The 14,755-nt window shown below is 43.5% G+C and overlaps 3 protein-coding genes across 5 annotated transcripts; 1 reads left to right on the plus strand and 2 right to left on the minus strand.

Annotated features, from left to right (window-relative positions):
• Nucleotides 1-763: 763 nt before the first annotated feature.
• Nucleotides 764-5,130, minus strand: ccdc96 (coiled-coil domain containing 96). Of its 3 annotated transcripts, none has more exons than XM_035148844.1 (4): nt 4,963-5,130; nt 3,734-4,423; nt 1,816-2,163; nt 764-1,702 (listed from the first exon to the last, which is right to left on the minus strand). In XM_035148844.1, exons 2-4 carry the CDS (start codon nt 4,415-4,417, stop codon nt 1,382-1,384), a joined length of 1,353 nt encoding a protein of 450 aa, XP_035004735.1. In that variant the 5' UTR covers nt 4,418-4,423; nt 4,963-5,130; the 3' UTR covers nt 764-1,381. The 3 variants fall into 3 exon arrangements, with proteins under 3 accessions (XP_035004735.1, XP_035004734.1, XP_035004733.1); XM_035148843.1 differs by having other exon boundaries at nt 3,734-4,439; XM_035148842.1 differs by having other exon boundaries at nt 3,734-4,489.
• tada2b (transcriptional adaptor 2B) lies at nt 4,864-10,637 on the plus strand. The gene is made up of 2 exons (XM_035148845.2): nt 4,864-5,178; nt 6,592-10,637. Exons 1-2 carry the CDS (start codon nt 4,909-4,911, stop codon nt 7,801-7,803), a joined length of 1,482 nt encoding a protein of 493 aa, XP_035004736.1. The 5' UTR covers nt 4,864-4,908; the 3' UTR covers nt 7,804-10,637.
• A 776-nt stretch (nt 10,638-11,413) lies between these two features.
• Nucleotides 11,414-14,349, minus strand: grpel1 (GrpE-like 1, mitochondrial). Its single transcript, XM_035148846.2, has 4 exons — nt 14,191-14,349; nt 12,938-13,088; nt 12,765-12,846; nt 11,414-12,563 (listed from the first exon to the last, which is right to left on the minus strand). Exons 1-4 carry the CDS (start codon nt 14,256-14,258, stop codon nt 12,217-12,219), a joined length of 648 nt encoding a protein of 215 aa, XP_035004737.1. The 5' UTR covers nt 14,259-14,349; the 3' UTR covers nt 11,414-12,216.
• Nucleotides 14,350-14,755: the final 406 nt, after the last annotated feature.

Below are 14,755 nucleotides of genomic sequence, written 5' to 3' on the forward strand. Positions count from 1 at the left end.
TAATTTTGTGTTTTGGCTGCAGATATTCATTTGTTGTTACATTTAGTAGGGCTGCGATACTTTCTGTTGACATCACGTTTTACTTTATGTATTAATAAAAGACACATAACGCATCATGGACAATAGTTGCTACAAGTATATAAACATGTAATAATTGATAGTAAATTCGTCAAATACTGTACATTCATGAAAATGTCCTTATGTCTGCTTAAAACTATTTAGTCTGTGCTTTAAATGCTACATTGAGGGACTTAAAATAAATGAATCAATTGATTAAAAATGACTAAAATGTTACTCCTTTGTCTTTCCTTAGTTATTAATAAATGCTGTTTTTTAAATTCTTGTTACCTGGCTGGGTGCCTCAGGAGAATGAGGCCCTCATTTAGTTTATTCAGGAAACTGGGCAATAGATCCTTTGATATATCCTTGCACTATTTAGTTTCGCACCTCACATCGTCGTGTGTTTGTCTTGTTATACAGCAGTTTTTATGGGTGGTGATCTGAATGTGTTTTGTTGTAACTTGAAGTATTAGAAAAGAGTTTTTTTTTTGTTCAGACTGACGGCAATAGCAGAGACATGAAAATGGAGGAATGCAACAATGATGGTTCAATGATTTGAACCATCAAAATGAGTGATGACATATCAATCATCCTTCACCACAGACATAAACATGGATGATGTGTCACCACGTTTTCCCACTTTCCACAAATGAAGCCATGAACGCTGCCATCTTCCTCATTTGGAGCCAATCAGGAGTCAGTCTCAGTTTCACCTCGTCTTTATTCCAAAATCAAATACCAAACTCACACTTATCAGAAACGTGAACACTCGAACAAACATCAGTGTGATAAGAACTACCTAAATAAACAGAAACCATCTTTAAGAACATCTTATTTTGACATGTAAATTTTCATTTGGTCCAAAAATAAGTCATGTTGTCATCTTCATTCAAGCTACTGTTAAGAGTTGATTGTAAATTAAATGGTTTATAAGTGATGGAGCCAACCGTCCGAGTTGTTCTGACGGTGAGATGGCTTTCACGTGAGTTTTTGCAGTCTGGAAGTCTCCAGCCTCATGCTTCCCACACAGACATGAGAGTGCTATCCATCTTCCTATCTAACTCTTTGCTAAAAAGCTACTAAATGTGAGTCTATAAATGTCAAACCATTCCTTTGATACTATCACAGTCAATCAAGTGATCATGCTCTTGTCCTGACTTGGCTTACAGATATTTTAGAGGACGTGACCTGTCCAAAACACAGAATTGGTCATTTTCTACATCGAGGCACTAAATGGGATAAAACTAGGAATTTTAAGGCCTGAAACTTGTGTGTTGGTGTTTTTCAGATCCATACTGTGTCAGCCTTTTGTTCCTTCATGTCATAAGGTGCCTGCAGGTTCTTGTTCCATCTTATCCAGCAGCTCAGATATGCGGCGCTTCAGATTCTCCAGCTGTTCCTCCAGGTGGTCACAGGCATTCACAGTGTCCTCGAAGTCCCGCAGCAGGAGCCTGTTCCCCAGTATGCCTTGGCTCTCCTTCAGCCTCTGGATGTCCCTCTGCAGACTTTTAAGTTCATTCTTGATCGTGGTCAGGACTTCTCTCTTCCTCGCAACAATGGCCTCCACCTCTGCCAGCTGCTCTCGCTTGGCCTGGACCTCCCTCTGACTCCAGAACAGCTTCTCCTTTACGTTTGACAGGACCTGATGGAGAAACAAATTGTACAATAGTGAACATATCTTATTAACTGGAAATCATATAAGCAACAACAGGAATAACTCTGACACAATCTGTACCTGTGCATTGTTCAACCTACCTCCAAGCTGCTGCGGATCCTGTTCTGAAGCCTTATCGATTCCTCATTTTGCCTTTCGACGAGTTTTTTATGCTCCAGCCTTGCAGCATGCAACTGTCCAATCAAGAGCTGCACAGGGTCCTTGCGCTGATCCTCGACCCCTCGGAGCTCTGCTTCCAGTCTGTGGATCCTCATCTTCAGCTTCATGCAAATCACCCACAGCTTGATCAGCTTGTCCTGCTTATGCTGCTCTGATGCCAGCGTTGATTCCACTTTGGTCTGAGCTGTTCGTTTACCCAGGTATTGGCTTAGCACTGTCACAGCTACATCCTGCTTCAGTGCCACAAACTCTTTCCATTCCTTCTCCACCTGAGGATGAGACAGTTTAGCCCACTGATCAGCACATAGCACACATAATCAACACCTACTGGGTACCTGTCGTGGTCAAGTCAACTTTGGACAACAAGATGGTTATATGTCTATGCAGGCATACGACAATATATGCATGAGGCCATGTCTATAGAATATTTGTTTTTCATAATGTTCACTATATTTTACAAATTGAATTCCTACAAGACTTTAGTAATTCACAAGTTTGTCTTCCTAACCCATTCCTGTTCCCACAGTCCTGAAAGCATGTGTGCATGGTTCAGTATTCATGTCACATCCATCCAGCTGACTGTGTAGCAGCATGTGTAGAGCCCTTGTACTCCTGTTTTCCTGCAGAGACAGGGGACCGTCTAAAGGGTTAGATTATTCTACTCTAAATGGAAATTTTAAAAAAAGAAAAAGGATCACATTATTGTTCCTTGATGCCAGCATTACCCAGTAACTTGAAGTATAGCCACAGATTTTGGTGGGTTCTCAAACTATCCCACACCGGAGATGAGGAGCGAGCTACAGAGGGTCTAATAAACTCACTTCTTTCTAACTTCGCCTGTCCATCAAACACTGTCAAACCCTGGTGTGTCTGTTCTTAGATCCCTCAAAATGTCTTTCTCTATTGGTTTGGTAGTGTTTCCTCAGTTCCTGTTTTGTTCCAGTGCTTTTTATTTCTTAGTGCTCGATTGCAGGGATGAAACGATTACTGGTTTCACGGTATACCGAGGATTCGTTGTGTGTTATAAAAACATGGTGGAGGGAGTGGCAGGCAGGTTGGGCTTTAACAGCAGGAGAACTGTTAGTAATCTCTGGCCTTAGCTAGCAAATGCTTACATTCACTGTCGCCACATTGCGTTTAACAAACGTTGATATTTTGTTCGATAAATAATGAAAATACTATCATTATTTATAGTCCTAATATATATTATGTCTATATAAAACTGTGAAATTAGTATTGTTTGTGTATCAGTAACTTTTTAACATTTATCGCACATTTTAATAATACCGCAATAATGATAACTGATAACCATGATAATTTTGGTCACTATACTTGTGATAGAACATTTACCCACCGCTTCAACTCTACTCAATTCACTGATTGATGATCGATTATGTGACATAATTCTGACAGTTACATCCAGTAAACTATAGCAGCCACTGCTCAACACACACTGACCAGTTATCATAGTGTCCACTTATTTTACTCCGTATATGAGTATAACAATCTAAAGTAAAATCAACATGTATATAAATATGCAGTATATTAGTTGTCGTTTTTTAAATCAGGGGCCATTAAGGGCCCCCAATTTACACAAACGGTGATATGACCAAAGTCCATGCACAATTCCTGATCGTTCTTAACAAATTGCCACATTTATTGTTAGTAAATGTCTATTTTTTAAAAACTACTGACAGGACGGGGGCAAATCAGATTTCCACTATAGAGCCAATGGCCCCCATAGCTGGGCCTCTGGATCCACCCCTACTTAGTTCATCATTTAGCTTTCAAACACTTGTGGTGTTAGGAAATCTTAAGTAACCTGACAACCAGACCAACCTTGTCTGACTTCTCCTGGGACTGTAACCTCAGCTCCTCTGCCTCCTGTTGGGCCACCTCTAAGTCAGAGGCGAGCTGCTGTTTCATGTCAGTCAGGATGTTGGACTTCCCATACTCCTGCAGTTGTCCTGAGCCAAGTGTCTCCAGCTGGACAGTGTCTCTGGACTTCTTGCTGAGGTACTTGGCCAGCTTCATCTTCAGCTGGCTGTTGTGTTTGAGGGCTTTATCTCTCTCTTCACACTGCTCCCTCCACAGAAGCTGCTCGTCCTCCTCACTGATGACGCCTTCACTTTGTGTAGGGTCGGGGCTGGCAGCAGCGATCTCCTCTTCTTCAGCCTCCTTCTCTTCCTCCTGCGCAGGACTCGTAGTCCCCTCGCTCTCCGAGGTCTCAAGGTGCAGCATGGGACGTCCATCGCCATCACTGATGTCAAACTCAACCTGGGACACTGGCCGTTCACTGTCCTCATGCAGGTGTTTACTTGTTGTGAGGCTGTCGGTGGAAGGGAGCGGATCTCCGCTCTCAGAGGAGGAGGCTTCAACAGGAGCTGAAGAGTTTTCCTCTCCATGATGTGAGGCCTCCATAACCGCTGGGACCCCTTCTTTCCCATTAGTAGAAGAAGTGAGATTATTATTGTCTTCTGGGGTCTTCACCTCGTGTTCTCCATGGTCTGACTCTCTGTCCATCTTTCACTGCAGGAGAAACAACCTGTACGTGTTGTTGAATCTGTGAATGCCAGACTTTCAAATATAGGTTGTCTATTAAAAGAAAGGGAAGTAAAAGCCAGAGACGGTAAAGCTAGTGACGTTAAATCGAGTGACGTTAAAAGCCAGTGACGGTAAAAGCCGGTGAAGTTAAAGCCAGTGACCGTAAAAGACAGTGACGTAAAAGGACAGTCACGTTAAATCCAGAGACGAAAAAGCCAGTCACGTTAAATCCAGTGAAGTTAAAAGACAGTGACGTTAAAAGACATCGACTTTAAATCCAGTGATGTTAAAGCCGGTGATGTTAAAAGCCAGTAACAACAAATGTTGCGTTTGTTGTCCTGGAGATTAGGCAGCCAATCACAAGCGCCCTGGCCCGCAGCTCATTAATATTGAGCAGCTCGCGCGGCGGGGCCCGCAGTGCGCATGCGTGGAGTTCAGCCTCCGACAACAAGAAGCAGGATCCAGGCAACATGGCCGACCTGGGCAAGAAGTACTGCGTGAACTGCCTGGCAGACGTCACCAACCTGCGGCTCCGCTGCACCGACTGCCCCGACATCGAGCTGTGCCCGGAGTGCTTCTCGGCGGGGGCGGAGATTGGGAACCACCGGAGATGGCACGGCTACCAGCAGGTCGACGGCGGCCGCTTCTCCCTCTGGGGTCCCGAGGCAGAGGGAGGATGGACCAGCAGGGAAGAGCAGTCGCTCCTCGATGCTATCGAGCAGTACGGCTTTGGAAACTGGGTACATCACTGTTTCTTAAGTTTATTACGTTTCTCCGTTTGTCTGATGTGATCGGAGAGGGACGCCATGTCGGGACATGTCGGGAGTAAAAGTTAGAGGCAATGCTGCGAGACACCGACTGTCCATCTTCTGTCCACACTGTCGTACAAGTTGGACGAGTGGACGTTAAACACGAGAGGGACAGCATCTTTGTCACTTTGAAAAGTGTTAACCTGTATTTTACAGAGTTCAACATGGCGTCAGTGACATGTCAAAGAGCAGGCGACAGACAAAACAATGTTTACAACGTCTAAGACATGATATATGATTGTGTTAAATTGTTATACAGCACAAACCAGACTAAAGTTATCTTTTCATTTCGGCCATACAATCCCATTACCCCATTTTATTTTAGTTCATTACATTTTGACCATGGACTCTTGTGAAGCACTTTGTAACCTTGTTTAGACAAGTGCTTTCTATATAAAGTTATTATTATTATAATGCACAGAATTGGGTCCAGAACCATAATCAAGCATTATTTATAATTAAGTGGAAGTCGCTGAGACATAGGTTGCTGTCAGACAGGCACTGAACTACGGAGATCCTCCTGGAATTCTCTGGAGGGACTGTAAGTCAGAGGGAGAGCATCCGGACTTTCTGCAGACTTTCTCTGGCCTGTACCCTCGTATAAAGTCTGGGGGAGCTCATGTGAGAACACGGCAGGAGATCCTCTGTAAGATTCACCGGGAGTGAGTGGGGGTGTTGATGACATTTCTGACACGAGAGAGAATCAAATATGAAAAAAACTAAACAAAAAGAAGACAAATAACATCATATTTGTGCTGTAAACAAAAGCACATGATCTCCGCAGCAGAATGTATTCATAACCTCCTGCCTCTGGCTGCTGCAGCACCCCTCACCTAGACGCTCTGCAGATAGTTGATTCTCTCTCTGACCAGAGAATCTCCTGCTGTGTTGTGCATGTGTCAAAGGCAAACTCTGCAGAAAGTCCAGACCCAATTTTCAGGACTTCCTCCGGGGGTTAGGGTTAGGTACAGGTGCAGTTTTTAACACTGAACTGCCAACTTTGCTTTTTATCTTCTACATGGTTTTCATTTAATGCTTGTATGTACACAGAGTATTCGTGTGGGTTAATGAAACTGGGGGACTGCTGTCTCTTCAAAACTCAAAGATATGCAAATTAGAAAAATATTCAAGACAGATGGGCAGAAAAACCTTGGATCTGAGAAGCAGAAATCAGATTTGCTATTTTTCTATATAAAATATTGTTTATTAGATTTAAGTTTTTTTCTTCATCAGTTGATATCAGCTCTACTCTGGTTTGTGCTCCAGCCCATAATATTAGATCACTGTTATATTTCTAACCTCCTCTATCCTTTTAAGTACCAACTTCCTCTTTTCATCTTTCAGGAGGACATGGCCGCTCATGTTGGAGCATCACGTACTCCTCAGGAAGTCATGGAACACTATGTCACCATGTACATCCACGGAAACCTGGGTAAGGCCTGCATCCCTGACAATATTCCCAACCGGGTCACCGACCACACCTGCCCCAGTGGGGGTCCCCTGTCGCCCAGCCTGACCACCCCTCTCCCCCCACTGGATATCACCCTGGCTGAGCAGCAGCAGCTGGGCTACATGCCGCTGCGGGACGATTATGAGATTGAATATGACCAGGACGCAGAGAAGCTCATTAGCGGCCTCTCTGTGAACTACGACGACGAGGATGTGGAGATTGAGATGAAACGCACCCACGTGGACATGTATGTGCGGAAGCTCAGAGAACGACAGAGACGTAAGAACATTGCCCGAGACTACAACCTGGTGCCTGTGTTCCTTGGCCGAGACAAGAAAGACAAGGAGAAGGAGAAACCAGGAGCACAGGGAGTCGTAGGCACTGCTAGTGGTGTGGGTGGGGTGGGAGCTGGCGGTGGCGCAATTGGATCAGGTTTGGCAACAGCAGCAGGATCAGGCTCCGTTCCAAGTACACCCAAAAGAAAGATCACCAAGGAAGAGAAGGACCAGCGGGTGAGGCTGCGGGGGCTGTGCCAGTTCATGGCCCATCGGGAGTTTGAAGACTTCTTTGAGAACATGCATAAAGAGCGCGGGCTGAGGGCCAAGGTGCGTGAGCTGCAGCGCTACCGTCGAAATGGCATCACCCGCCTGGAGGACTCTGCCGAGTATGAAGCCGCACGCCACAAACGGGAGAAACGCAAAGAGAACAAAAGTGTGGTCGCCTCCAAACGGGGCAGCGGAGGAGGCGGCGGGCTTGGCTCGGGGATGGGACTCGGAGGTGGAGCCGGAGGGGGAGGAGGCATTGCTGGAGGGTTAGGGGTAGGAGGCGGGATCAAAGAAGAAGGTAAGGATGGCGAGTTTGCTGCCATCGAGAATCTCACAGGCTTTGAGCTGCTGTCGGACAGAGAGAAGGTGCTGTGCAACTCTCTCAACCTCAGCCCAGCTCGCTACCTGACTGTCAAAACCATCATCATCAAAGATCACCTGCAGAAACGGCAAGGCATCCCCGCCAAGAGCCGGCTGCCCAGCTACCTGGACAAAGTCCTCAAGAAGCGCATTCTCACCTTCCTCACAGAAAGCGGCTGGATATCCCGAGACGCCTCCTAGCATACTCCTTTGGTCAGGAAGCTGATAGCTGATTGGCTAGACAAAACTACTGGGGTTCACCATTTTTTGTATTCAAAGGTGACTTTGTGAATATGTACATTGCAAAGAAGGAGGATGCTGGGAAAAACACTTATTTTCATACCAAGGCTGGGAAGAAAAATAAGCCTTTATTTTTGCATTTGGAAAGGGACGGGTTGAATATGAATCTGTGGGTTCACACTAGTTTTGTGTCGATATTGTTGTTACACGATGATATTGACACTGTTAACAAATATTATGTAGTAGTGGAGATATTGAAGTGTTATTGCAACAGCTTCATTGAAGATGCCTATGGAGACATATTTAAAATCCAATATTACATTTGCTGGAAGTGGAGCATTTCACACCTTCGTTTAAATTAATCGCCTTTGTGGTTTCTGTCAACTTTGTTTCCTGTTTCATCAGTTAAAGCTGTATTCGGTAACTTTCCCGCAATAAGTAGAGTTGTATGATACTTTTTCCCAGAAGTTGTCATTTTTTAGTCCCCTTTCTTTCCTTCTTACTGGCGACAAGGGAAGGAAAAGAAAAAGCAGATCTTCCTTGGCTGCTAGTATCAGGGCTCAACAAATGCATTAGCATGAAGCTAAAAAACCTTATCAAAGATTTATCAACTACCGGTATGAGGGGCAGGGGGGGTCATATACGTTGGCCAGTAAGAAACAAGAAGTGCCAAAGATATGTGAGGAGATAATGTGGAGGTTAGTGTTGCATTACACAGTCTGTCCATCAGCAAGCACTGTCAAATTCATTTTTTCAAACGCAAAACTTCCCACTCAGTGCAAATGGTTCCTGATAAAGTAATTAATTAAAATTATATGTTTGTATTTAAAAAGAAACAAGCATCAGCTGAAATTTAAAAAGCAATTACACAAATTCATTAATTATTTATTCAGATTGTATTGGTCAAATCCTGATTGGTGCAAGGTCATATTTTTCCAACTAAGCTCAGTAACAGAGAAAAACTGAAATACAGTGAAATATACAAAACTTCATGTATGATCCATTTACTACAGAAGAGCATCAGGACCAGGCGTAAGAAAAAAAAATCCATTTTGCGTTTTCATAAAAGAAGTTACATTTCAAGATTAAAGTCGAACTTTAAGAATACATCAAAGGATATGACTGCCTCTACACAACACCTTACGTGGATGAATTGGCTTAATCATTTTTCTTTTAGCCATAAGCACAGTGTGGTGATCAGTATTAGATTTGAGGTGTATGTCTGTTCAGGAGGAGAAGTTTCTCCTCCTGATGGAACGCTGGCAGCTGCCATAGGCTGTATCGACATTTCAACTTTATTTTCCACATTTTGACTTTATTCTCAAAATGCCCCCAAAAAAACAATATCTTCCTACTCATTTTTCTTTTCTTATTCCTAACCCAAGTGCTCTACTGTAATTTACTAAAGGTGAGAAGCTGATCAAAAATATGTATTTGGGGCCTTTCAGCCAGTCAATTTTCCTCTCCCTCTCTTTCTCTCTTCTCACAAAGATCTCCCACAAATGCATTGACAAGGGACAGATCTGTAAACAAGGACTGGTTCAAAACAGCCCCTTTACTTACAAAGGATCACAGGAGCTCACAGGAAACATTTCAGGGCGCATTTTAATACGAGGTGTGAATAGGAGAAGTTGGAGCTGACCACTTGTGATCAGATCGCTCAGTCCTCCACAAAACTATCCATCCATCCACCAATTACTATAACAAACTTGATAGCATCAGTACAGCTCCAGCTCCCCCCTGCAACCCCCAAAGGATAAGGAGTATAATGGATGGGTAGCTTTAACACGAAGTGTGTATTAATCCGCCACGGGAAATAGTCGTCAAAGTTTCCTCCTCTTTGATCATTTGCCAAAACAATTATATTGCGGGGAAAGAAAAACTACAGCTGTTTTAAGAAAATGTAAATTTGCACAAATGATCAATGATTTTTAAGAAACGCTTTCGTTTTACTTGGTTTGTCTTTATCTTTTTGTTTTCTCTTTGCAGTAGAACCACACAGCTACAGTTTGTGATACACACTGAAAATTGGGTAGAACAAGCTTCATAGTGATCAGCTCCAGCACAGAGATACATTTTACACTAGTGCAGCAGCATATTGTCCCATTGCAAACATGTGTTTAGATGCATTAGTCGACTGTCACCAGTTGGTTGAAGAGGCCGAGCATTGTATTGTTAAAATAAGCCATAGGCTTGTTTCATTCAGGGGTCGGCTCATAGGGCCCAAAGTCCGTCTGGCTCCCAGTGTATCAGAGAGGTGATGCTAATATCCCTCCTGAAGCAACGTTAACAGCGGCGACATTGAAGTGCCAGCTGAAGCTATCTGATCCTTGTCATTCTGCATGTGCTACCAAATGTTCCAACGTGTTGTGTTTTGGTGTAAATGTCTCAAAGGCAAATATGGCGATCAGATTTTTGTTGTTCCCATTGGAGGGAATGATGTCTTTTGTATAGGTGGAGGGTGGGTGGGAGTTGCTCACTTCATGTCACCAACTGTAAATATGTTTGTAAGATAAATTGAAAAAAAAAAGAAAGTATAATTGCTGACCTGTGAAATGTACAGTATTTTTGTCATGGAATTTTTTTTATAGTTTTTTGTAATTAAAAAAAAAATCGGATGACAAAAGAATAATTTTCTGAGGCTTTTGGTATCGTGATGGCGTTTGGCTTTTGATCTGCCTTTGATCATGTTACCGGTCTGATACTGTTGAGCTGTGTTAGTGTCCCGTCGCCTTGTTGTCGCACACGACGAGGTTTGTATGGAGATGTATTAAAAGTGCCAATACTTTATTATACTAAATGGTCCTGTTTCATCTTCAACACGCAATAGTCGAGGACTTGTTCATCAAGCTGTAGCTGGGGACCAAGTCTGAGCATTATTTTAATGAGGTCATGTTGATCAGTGTTTTCAAGAATTATGACCATAGAAATGTCAGTTTTCAGTGAGTAGGGGAAACAGTACAAGTAGACATGACCTGTGCCAAGTAATTTAATAATTGTAAATCAGAAAAACACAAACCAACTGTGTTTTTGCTTGTTATTAGATTATCCGTCTTCCCTTACCAAGCTTATTGGTTCCTACTGTGGACCCGGTCACACGTACACAAATATGTGGTAAACCTTCTCCCTGTTAACCTCCATTTAGCGAGGGAGTGATTGCACATTTGCTTCCTGTGGCGAAGCAAATTTGCCGTGTGGCTTCGGTGGTGAACTTTGACCTGCAACATTTGCCTGTTTTTATAGAGCTTCACTCAAACAGGGGAGAAGTGCTTTTGTTGGACTGTTTTCAGCTGTGGAATAATTCACATTTAATGCCGATCATTGGTCTTTTTAATTTGGCAAAAACAGCTCTGTGTTACACTGGAATAAGATATCAGGCTTTGGATAAGAGCTAATTGATAAAATCACTTAATTAATTTGAGGCTTTTCATGGAATTTGTAGTTGATGTGCAGTTATCAACACACATTATTTAATGCTGAGTAAAATGAGTCCACTGTCATGTCAAATAATTCTACTAATGGCAGGTAGAGGTTCATTGTTTTACTTAAGGACACAATGAATATGATCAAGTGGTTTTAATGTTTAATTTATTTGAAGATAAAATGTGTAAAAGGAAAAGACTTTCAGTTTATTCTGATACTGTGACATTCTGGACAAAGGTCCAAATACATCATTAGGTTGGTTTATAGATACATGACTGTTTCATTACTGCCCAACAAGACACGGGGACATTACTGTGACTGAGGCTGGCTTACCGGAGCCTGATCACATCCAAATGAACCAGAGATGTCTTGCATGTAAAGGCTGAGGAAGGCCTGCCTCAGTACACAGTAAAACTTCAACCTTTCTTCACATCCTCAAGTAAAGTTTCTCATTTTATTCACACAATTAATTCAAAAACAACAGTCCGGAATGATCCCAGCAGTTCAGACTCAGCACTCGCTTTGTGGATGTATTTTCACCATCTGTCACCCCAAAAATCTTCAAATTCAAGGGGTTCATGATAATTTTACTTTTAATCTTCCAGTTAAGATTTGTGGTGATAGGAGACACGAAAGCCTTTCTCTGTGACCGGGTTCATAACTTTAATGATCTCTGACGGTAACTGCCTGAAATGACACATGACTAACTGACATTTTACTGTAAAAACTGTCCCGTGCTTGACAAAGTGTTAACAGATGATTTTTGTCCAGATACAAAGGTTCGGTTCAGCTGGATTCCCGTCTCTCCGAGGCACCTTAGGGTGGAGGGGGAGTGAGGACAGGTCATGGGAAAAGGGAGGCGGTGTGCCTTCGCCAGTCTACTGTACCTCAGGTCATCCGTCGCCCAGGCAACAAAACAAATCCCACTTTGTCACAGTTCCCTCAGAATTTCTATGGGGCTTTGGCCACACCCACCAACGCTGGCCTGAGGGTGCGACCGTGAATCTTGTAGCCCACTTTGGTCACTAAGGCGACGGTGCCCGGCTCCTTGCCCTCGACAGGGGCGTGGAAGAGGGCCTCGTGCTCGTAGGGGTCGAACTTCTGGCCCTCGGGGTTGAGCTTGACCAGGCCGTGCTTGGTGAACACTTTCTGGATCTGGGACTCGGTCATCACCAGGCCATCGTACAGGTTCTTCAGGTGAGGGTTCTGGCTCGTCACCTCCTCCTTGGGCACGCTCTCTGTGGCCTTCTCCAAGATGTCGGCCACTTCCAGCAGGTCCTTGCAGAAGCCCTGGATCCCTGGTGATTGAAGGAAAACATTACTCAGCAGTGCAGATACAAGTTGTGTGTCACTAAGACACAATGAAGTAATGCTAAATGTTGACATCTAGTGGTTGGACTACATGGATGCAGCTGCAATAGAATCTTGTGTATAAAGATAGGATCCATCGCTGCAGGAGTTTGTTATTGTGGAAATCTTGGGGTAATCGAAGAATTTACCGTATAATTTCGCGTCCTCTATCATCTTCTGACTCCGTGTCCTGAGGTTCTCCGTGTCAGCTAAGGCCCGCTTGTACTTATCCTGGAAAGCATTTGCAGAAACGCAAGTCAAGGTTAAAAAATCAGCTCTCAGGACCAGAGGCCAAACTTTCTCGTCTCCGTTTCAGACTTACTGTCATTTCCTTGAGCTGCTCCTCCAGCAGGGACTTCTCCTCCGTCAAGGCCTTCTCTGCTGCACCCTGGTCCGGCTTCTCGGCTGCCTCCTCCTCCGACCCGGGGCCACTCTTCTGCTGGGTGGCCGCACATAAATATCGTGGGGACCCTCTGTTGTGAAAAGGTCACACAATAGGTCGTTAGTCTAGGGCTGTTGGCAGCCACCTCACCTAACCAGGCTCTGCACCAATAATCGACAGCGTAATCTCTGATGTAAGTGTCCAGGATTAAAAGTTTGTTAGCCAAGTATCTCTGCATGGTGCCATTTCAGCTTCTATATTATGATACTGGGCAACATCTACAGTATCTAGAATCTCTGCATGGTTATCGTTACGTTGCAGCTGATTTATGATGTGTTGTGGATGAAGATGTTGTATTTCCTAGAGGAAAAATGGTCGACTGAATGAAAATTAAACTATTTAAACAGCGGATTATCTTAAATCGCAAAGAATTCCAGCTTTTATAATGTGAATATTCTGTTTTCTGGCATTTTACAAACAGTTCTAGGAGAACGTAATGGGAATATCCCTCAATCGTGATTCAAAATTGTTCCAATTTTCATGAATTAAAATACAAGGTAGAATTCTATGACATCTCCTTCAACATGCTGTATCTGATCAACTGCATTTAATATAACCACGTGCATTGAGATAACTAATACATATTGTATACAGCATCTCAACCCCGCTGAACACCTGAGAGATTCTACATACTGTCTGTGCTGTGCATGTTATTTAACCTCTGCTAGTTGATGGGATCAGACAACTAGTAAGAATGTTATGCAACTAGCCTGAATGTCATTCAATAGTCAATGTACCCTTGCGATCATCGTACTTAGCACAGTAGCACACTTCCAGTCACACTTTGTTCACTTTAACTCTTATGACACTTCAGGCAAGAGGAAGAGATTAAAAAGACGAACCATGTCGCCTTATGTCATCATCATCCACCAGTTCTCGCAGTGACATGCTAACAGCTAGCATACACTACCCTGCTGTATCTGAGCCATGTCCAACACACACTTACACACACTTACACACACGTCTCTGTGGTGGGTCTAAGTGTGTGTTTGTCCGCATTAAGGACCACGGTCCGTTAGGGAAGCTAACGCTGCTAGCCGGGTACAGCCAGGACACAACAGGACTTTAGCACCGCCCCGCCGGAGTTAACTCGCCGTTTCTGTATATGTGAACCCAAAACAAACGCCATTTACCGTATCAACGCGGGCGAGGCTACTAGAGAGTAGCTCTGTCTCACAGCTCGAACACACCAGCTCGCCATTTCCCCAGCAGCAGCAGGTAAAACCTCCTTCTAACACACGTTGATGCGACTACCTACCGCGCTGGCAGCAGCGTGCGGCTTGAGCCAATAGGAAGTGAGAACGCACGACACCGCTCACAGCCGACCAATCAGATTCAGAGAAGAGCCTGACGCGGGTGGTAGTTCGGTTGAGTTGAAGTTAAAGGTGAAAGAGACATGTGACCAAGGACAACTTCAAAAATCGTTATCAAACAGAAGGTTACTCATCCTCTGGTTGTTGAACTCAGTTGTATTATGTTATAGAGTTTTGTTTCTTGGTTTGTAGTCTATCTATCTATCTATCTATCTATCTATCTATCCATCCATTCATTATAATTCAAATATGTCATAATTGTAATCATTCTATGATTTTAAAGTTTAAGTGTTTGACCTCATGTATAAATAATTAAAACAATAGAATTAACTTATGATCAAAAACAGGTGACATAGACTACACAGAAAACACAGAACCCCAAAGA

Source organism: Hippoglossus stenolepis, chromosome 23 (assembly GCF_022539355.2).
Source record: "Hippoglossus stenolepis isolate QCI-W04-F060 chromosome 23, HSTE1.2, whole genome shotgun sequence".
Classification (NCBI taxonomy): Eukaryota; Metazoa; Chordata; class Actinopteri; order Pleuronectiformes; family Pleuronectidae; genus Hippoglossus; species Hippoglossus stenolepis.